Source organism: Protobothrops mucrosquamatus, unplaced genomic scaffold, assembly GCF_001527695.2.
Source record: "Protobothrops mucrosquamatus isolate PMUCROS unplaced genomic scaffold, P.Mucros_1.0 scaffold2320, whole genome shotgun sequence".
In the NCBI taxonomy this organism is placed as follows: Eukaryota; Metazoa; Chordata; class Lepidosauria; order Squamata; family Viperidae; genus Protobothrops; species Protobothrops mucrosquamatus.
Genome location: NW_015388404.1, coordinates 1 through 7,768, shown reverse-complemented (window position 1 = coordinate 7,768; position 7,768 = coordinate 1). Strand labels below are relative to the sequence as shown.

Sequence of the window (7,768 nt, the reverse complement as noted above, 5' to 3'; positions counted from 1 at the left end):
CCTCCTCTTCCTCCTCTATCCCCCCCCCCACATATGTACATTGTCATCTTTTAAAATTCATTTGGCGTCAGGGGGATCATGCACCATCCATTTGCCATCACCGTACCATTTGCATTTCATGCCTCCTGGTTTTTGATGGGCTGATACTTTGATGCAATGGGGAGACACGGCATTATCATTATTTCAATTTTCGGAGGGGGGGGAGGATGGTGAAGAGGGAGGAGGGTCAATGAGTGGGATGCAGTGTGTGTGCATGCACAGACACATACACACACACAAACAATTGTATACAGACAAGAAGGAGGGAGGGAAAGGGGGGGGGAAATGACACGCCAAGCTTCCCTACACACTTTGCAAATACTGAAGACAAAGGGCAAACAGAAATCTCTCTGTTGCAACCACAGAGAGATGTGGTTGTGCCACAAGCCTGCCAGAACATCGTTCTCTCTTGGCAGTTCCTAGGCTGCCACCGTGTTCCTTCTTTCGACCAAGATGCAGGTGGACACCTTCGAACAGGTTTCTGCACTCCAATTAGAAGGAAGCTGTATCAATATGAAACTCTGTTTCAGGCATAACCTCCCCTCCCCATTTCCTCCCTCCCTCTTCTCTTCCCTTCTTTCCAGCCAAAGCTGGTGGATGGGGTCCTTTTTAAGGCTCCATGACAAGGGGCCTGGAGGCTAAATCGTATAATGAACGGTTAAGGGAGCTAGGTATGTCTAGCCCAGGGGTAGGCAACCTTGGCTCTTTTATGACTCGTGGACTTCAACTCCCAGAATTCCTGAGCCAGCCATGCTGAGGAGAAATGGAGAGGTTTCCATGCTGGGCCACGCTGGCTCAGGAATTCTGGGAGTTGAAGTCCACGAGTCATATAAGAGCCAAGGTTACCTACCCCTGGTATAGGGTTTCCTACCTGAGCAGGGGGTTGGCCTAGACCAGGGGTAGGCAACCTTGGCTCTTTTATGACTCGTAGACTTCAACTCCCAGAATTCCTGAGCCAGCATGACTCAGCTTGGAAACCTCTCCCTTTCTCCTCAGCATGGCTGGCTCAGGAATTCTGGGAGTTGAAGTCCACGAGTCATAAAAGAGCCAAGGTTGCCCACCCCTGGTCTACCCTAACAAAGAGAAGGACTAGGAGCGACATGATAGCAGTCTTCCAATACTTGGGGGGCTGTCACAGAGAAGAGGGGGTCCACCTCTTCTCCCAAACACCTGAGGGCAGGACAGGAAGCGATGGGTGGAGACTTGTCGGAGGGACAGCCAGCCTGGAAATATGAAGGAATTTTCTGACAGTGAAAAAAATGAATCCCTGGAACAGCTTGCCTCCCGGAGTTGCGGGTGCTCCATCGCTGGAAGTTTTCAAGAAAAGATTGGACAACCATTTGCCCGGGATGGTATGAGAACGCCTGCCTTGGGAAGGGGGTCGGACTAGAAGACCTCTGAGGTCCTTTCCAGCCCTATCATTCTACAATCATAACGGATATCTCGGCTTTCTGGGAGTTCTTGCCTCAACTTGCTGTCCTCCAGATCAGCTAGGACAGTGGTGGCGAACTTATGGCACGGGTGCCAGAGCACGTCAGGATCGAACCCCAGGCTGTGGGCAGAGCTTGCCTGCAACACTACCCTTCAACCACTGTGCCACCAGGGCTCTAAGTGAGTCAGACCCCATTTAATAAGCTTTTTTGGCCTTGGCTGTTAAGCAAATCACTGCAGTTGCTAAGTGAACCAGGAGATTGTCAAGCAAATACAACTTCCCCTGTTGGTTTTGCTTGTTGGAAGCCAGCGGGGAAGGTCGCAAATAGCGATCACATGACCTTGGGATGCTACGGCCGTCATAAATACAGGCTGGTTGCCAAGTGCCAGAATTGTGACCATGCATTTATGAGGATGTTGGGATGGTCGTAACCACGACGACTGCTCACAAGTCACTTTTTCCAGTGCCACTGTAACTTTGAACAGTCGTTAAACACAGGCGGTCCTCAACTTAACGACACACAATTGAGCCCCAAAATTTATTAATTGTTAAGTGACAATTTGTTAAGTGAGCTTTACGCTATTTCTTCCTACAGTTGCTAAGTTGAATCGCTGCGGTTGTTAAGTTAGTAACACAGTTATTAAGCAAATCTGACTTCTCCATTGACTTTGCTTGTCCGAAGGTTGCAAAAGGGGATCATATGATCCCGGGACGCTGCAACCGTCATAAATACGAGTCAGTTGCCAAGCATCTGAATTTTGATCACAGGATCATGGGGATGCTGCAAAAGTTGCAACGGTGAAAAACGGTCATCGGTCAGGTTTTTTTTCAGTGCTGTTGTAACTTTGAACGGTCACTAAATGAACTGGTGTTGGTCGAGGATTTTGGCCACTTTTTCAGTGGAAAACCCCAGTATAAAAACCACATACTGGATTCCCACTGAATCCCTCCCAGCAAAAGCAAAAAAAACAAAACCCAAAATGATACCTTTGGCTGAGCTGGTCTGCCCAAATCTTCAGCCAAGAGTCGACCGTCCAAACTCCGATTCTTAAAAATGCAACCTGCACAAAAGCAACCTTCCCCACCAGCCCCTCCCCACCCACCGGGGCCAAGCTGATGCATCTCTATTTTCATTATTTTTAAGTGCATTGCTTAACTCTCGGCCACTGATCCCTGTGCATCAAAAAGGAAAGGTCTCCATCTCCTTGAACCTTCGGCCCAGGGTGCCACAATAGTCACAACATCCTCCTCCCATCTTTGTCGTGGCTGGTGCTGCAAATCCCCAGAATCAGATTGCTACCCAAAGAAAGAAAATAAAAGTGGAATCGCCCCCCACTCTGCCACCTGCTTCCCCTTGTCGTCTCTCTCTCTCTCTCCCCCTCTCTGCCTCCGTCTGTAATTCAAGGGCAAATTGTTTCTCTCTTCTGCGGCACAAGAACTGGGCTCTTGAGCATAAATCTCAAACAGCTGCTGCCTGGGTGGTGTGGTGATTTAAGAGCCGTAGCCTTTGACTCCTGCTTCCAACCCTGTTTAAAACCTAAAGTGGGATGGCTAGGAGGTTGGGGCATTTTCATCCCCAGGGGACAATTCATTCAGGTATATTGCACACAGGCTGCCAGCAAGCCCGCTCTCGCTTTTCTCTTAGAGAGGGGTCATTATTCTGCGGGAGCAGCGGCTGGAGAACCAGCAGGCTCACCGAGAGAAGAGCGGGCCGATCTAAATAAAACAGAAGCAGGAATCTGGATCGCACAATGGGCCATTCCGCTCGCGGAAGGACCGGGGGCAAGAGACAGCTTTTCAATTGGCATCTCGTGTCTTTTCCACGGGGTCTCGGGGTGTGCAAACCCCACAGGGATGGGCGCGGACACGGAGAGTGCATCTTTGAGAGTTGCAGGATCCAATCTGGGTCGGTCGCCGGGACCGACGGTTTAGTCTTCCGCGCTTTCGGACTCGCCCCTCTCTCTCTCTCTCCAGAATGGGGGACGATGGGCTATTATTCTGTGCAGCATATTCGTGGGGTGCCTGGTAGGGTTGCCAGGTGTCCACTATTTGAGTGGACAGTCCACTTTTTTCACATTATGTTCACTATTTTTTTTCACAAAATAGTGGACTTTTTTTATTCAAAAGCTTTATGATGAAATGGTACATAATCTAAAGCTGTACAGTCTACTTTTTTTTACTACTTAACACCCCCCCCCAGCTTGTGCGCTATTTTTTGGAAGCAGACCTGGCAACCCTAGTGCTTGGATGGGTGTAGCTTGTTAGTTGTTGATTAATCACCCCCAATCAATACCCCAAACAACAACTAAAAAGCCACACACAAACAGGCACCCCATAAATATGATAGACCAGTGATGGCGAACCTTTTAGAGACCGAGTGCCCAAAACCCACCCCCCGCCCCTGCCTGTCCCCTGCCCTGCCCGCCCGCAGGGCCACCCACTGCCTCCATGGCCTGCCTCAGATCGCCCAGGCGGCCCTGCAGCACCATGGCAACCATGCCCTCCGCCCACACCCCGCAACATCATCTGCATGCAATGGGGCGCGAGGGCAGAGTCTTGTCCCTACTGCCTGGCTGCCATGTCCTTGGCTGCGCTGCTCCGTGCGGGCCGCGCCTGTGGGCGACTCTCCTTGGGGGGGGCTGCTGGTGAGGAGGGGGGTCGCAGGGGGAGGCGGGGCTGGGGCGACAGCGTGCGTGCCCACAGAGAGGGCTCCGAGTGCCGCCTCTGGCACGCGTGCCATAGGTTCGCCACCACTGCGATAGACCAAAACAAACATCCTGGTGGGAGAGAAGTTCCCAGAGGATGGGCTCCAGCACGAGTCTCAAAGCTCGGAAGACTAACCATTGGTCCTGGTGACCTACCCAGATTGGATCCTGAGACATTATCCTGGGACAACACGTAGATTCGCCTTCATTCGTCTTTGAGAGTTGTCCAAAGCAAGGAAAGGAAGCCTTAAGATTGTGCTAATTTAATATCAAGCCCTTCTGTAGCTTTTTCCAGTGGAGTATGAAGTCCTTGCCACCAAGGCAAAAGAGAAAACTATGTGTTCCTTCAGCTCTTACGCAACAGGGCTCTTACACATTTTCACAATCTGGACCTGAAGCCTGAAACTGAAAGTCAATATCCCAAAAATTCTAACGTGGGCATCCGTATTCATATATTGGTTGGGTGTTTCTGATCTACAGGTAGTCCTTGACTTACGACCGCAAACGAGCCCAACATTTCCATTGCTAAGCAAGGCAGTTGTTAAGCGAGTTGCACACGGTCAATCCCATTTCTTCTAGGTAATTTCAACAGCAAGAAGATAAGGGTTTCAACCACCAGGCTGTGAGTTCTAATCTAAACAAGTTTAGCAAACAGAGGGTTGGCCAACAATTTCACCACTCTCAATCGGTACTGTGCAACAGGGGCCTCCATGACTGGCTGAGAAATTCTGGGTGTTGAAGTCCACGAGCTTTAAAGTTGCCAAGTTTGGAGACCCCTGTTTTAAAATCACGATCCACAAAGAAAAAGGCTTACTTTATTGAGTGCTCCAGCACCGGTCAAGATTATATGTGAATTTTCCACCTGGATTGTCCTTTGTCCCAGCCGGACAACATAAGCCCCAATTCCAATGGCACGGCAGGTCACCTAAAAACAAAATAAATCCAAAAGGCATATTCAGGTCAACTCTGCAGCATTTTTGGTGAACCCTTTGCCCTCAACACAGGAATGCAAGGAAGCACCAGGAAGAGGAAGGGACTGTTTATTTTCGAAGGAGAATGCCCGTCTCTGCTGAAAGAAGCCTCCTCTGCAGCCGAGGCCTTTGTTCCGTGAACAATATGCCTGATTTGGCCTGGAAAGCATCTCAAGTGAGTGCCTCAAATTTTCAGAAAAGACGTCTCTTCTTAATGGGAACAGGTCTGGTGTGCAGGTGAAGGTGCTGGACTGGAAACCAGGAGGCTCTGAGTTCTAGGTCTCCCTTAGGCATGAAAGCCGGCTCGGGCCCATCGCTTTCTCTCCACCCAACACAGCTCACAGTGGTGTTGTTGTGAGGAAAAGAGGAGGAGGAGGGAGTATGTTTGCTACCTTGAGTTGGTGGCCGAGGGGGAAAGGGAGAGGGAGAGAGAGAGCGAGGGAAGGAGGGAGGAAGATATGATAGATGGAAAAAAGAACGTAAAGATAAAGGGGAAGGAAGGAAGGAAGGAAGGAGGGCGGGAGGGAGGCAAGGAAGGAGGGAAGGAAGGATGGAGGGACGGAGGGAAAAAGGGAGGCAAGGAAGGAAGGAACATGTGACAGATGGAAAAAAAGAACGTAAAGATAAAGGGGAAGGAAGAAAGGAAGAAGGGAGGGAGGGAGGGAGGAAGGGAAGGAAGGAAGGAGGGAGGGAAGGAAGGAGGGAAGGAGGGAGGGAGGGAAGGAAGGAAGGAAGGAGGGAAGGAAGGAGGGAGGGAGGGAGGGAAGGAGGGAGGGAAGGAAGGAAGGAAGGAAGGAAGGAAGGAAGGAAGGAAGGAAGGAAGGCTAATAATAAATATGTTTGCTATCTTGAGTTGGTGGCTGAGGAGAGGGAGAGAGAGGGAGCGAGGGAGGGAGGGAGGAAACATGTGACAGATGGAAAAAAGAATGTAAAGATAAAGGGGAAAGAAGGAAGGAGGGAGGGAGGAAGGGAAGGAAAGAAGAAAGGAGGGAGGGAAGGAAGGAAGGAGGGAGGGAGGGACAGAGGGAAGAAGGGAGGGAAGGAAGGAAGGAACATGTGATAGATGGAAAAAAGAATGTAAAGATAAAGGGGAAGGAAGGAAGGAGGGAGGGAGGGAGGGAAGGAAAGAAGAAAGGAGGGAGGGAAGGAAGGAAGGAGGGAGGGAGGGACAGAGGGAAGAAGGGAGGGAAGGAAGGAAGGAACATGTGATAGATGGAAAAAAGAATGTAAAGATAAAGGGGAAGGAAGGAAGGAGGGAGGGAGGAAGGAAGGGAAGGAAGGAGGAAGGAAGAAGGGAGGGAAGGAAGAAACATGTGACAGATGGAAAAAAGAACGTAAAGATAAAGGGGAAGGAAGGAAGGAGGGAGGAAGGGAAGGAAGGAAGGAAGGAAGGAAAGAAGGAAGGAGGGAAAGGAGAGAAGGAGGGAGGGAAGGAAGGAAGGAGAGAAGGAAGGAAGGAAGGAAGGAGGGACGGAGGGAAGAAGGGAGGGAAGGAAGGAGGGACGGAGGGAAGGAGGGAGGGAGGGAGGGAAGGAAAGCTAATAATAAATAATTCCCAATTTATTTCCCCAAGGGGAGGAGTACAGTAGTAATCGGCCCAGTAAATGACTTGTCAATAAACTCTGAATGCTGAGCCTTGCCAAACTCATTCCAGTCTGAACGAGACTCCAATTCTTCAAAGGATCTGGCTGGGGATGTCCTGCCAAGGGAGCCCCTCTCGCACAATCTCCCCAGAACAAAAAGGAGAACGGCCCTTTCTGATCTCATCCCATCCAGTCCGCCTCACACCCATCCTGCAAAGATCTCCTTAGCCTCTCCCACAGTTCCATCTCTTCCTTAAGGGAGACCCACACGGGAAACGGCACAGAGGGGAAGAAGGGCTCTGCCAAAAGCTGCCACGGCTTTTCACGTGGCACCTTGGAGGTCTACACAGCTCTCGGCCAGAAGTGGCAGGAGTAGTACGCGTCTGCTGGCGGGGCCAACACTTGAAAGGCCCTGCTGATCACAGCTGCTCCAATCTAGGAGTACGAAGCCAATGAAGGCCTGATCTTCCTTACCTTCTCCCCTCCTAACCTCCCCAACCCACCTCACAATTATGGATTTACCAGGTTAATTGTGATGATCTCTTCATAAGCAAGGGATGATTCTCCAGCAATCATGCCAGATCCTCTCAGGTTCTCGGTCCCCAGGCCATCTTCTTTTCCAATAATATCTGTAATTTTATACCTGATATAGAGTGGAAGGAAAGGTCAGGGAGAAGAAGAGAAAAAAACCCCCACAAATGTCATATTTGGCACTAAAATACTAGTACAGTGATGGCGAACCTTTTAGAGACCGAGTGCCCAAATTGCAACCCAGAACCCATTTATGCATCGTCGGGTGCCGGGTGGGTGTGGCCCATTGGCTGGGTGTGGCCCATTGGGTGGGCGTGGCTGCGGTGGTAACAGCAGACTGGGTGGGACTAAAAAGTTCAATCAATCAATTCCAACTTTGCAAGGTCTTTTTTTTTTCCCACGAGAAGTTGAAATTGACTGATTGATTGAACCTTTTTTTTTTTGCACACGGTGGCGGAGGCCTAAAGCGAAAAGGTTTTATAAAACCCAGCTGAAGGCCCAGGACTG

At 50.3% G+C, this 7,768-nt stretch overlaps 1 protein-coding gene across 1 annotated transcript in view; it reads right to left on the bottom strand.

Moving 5' to 3' along the window:
- LOC107295364 (acetyl-CoA carboxylase-like) overlaps window positions 1-7,321 on the bottom strand; it is an 87,052-nt gene extending 79,731 nt beyond the window's left edge. The window contains exons 1-2 of the mRNA XM_015824677.1: window positions 7,253-7,321; window positions 4,991-5,101 (exon numbers count right to left, since the gene is read on the bottom strand). Of these exons, the coding sequence (XP_015680163.1) occupies window positions 4,991-5,101; window positions 7,253-7,306 (165 nt within the window). The 5' untranslated portion in view covers window positions 7,307-7,321. The remainder of the gene's footprint in view (window positions 1-4,990; window positions 5,102-7,252) is intronic.
- Window positions 7,322-7,768: the final 447 nt, after the last annotated feature.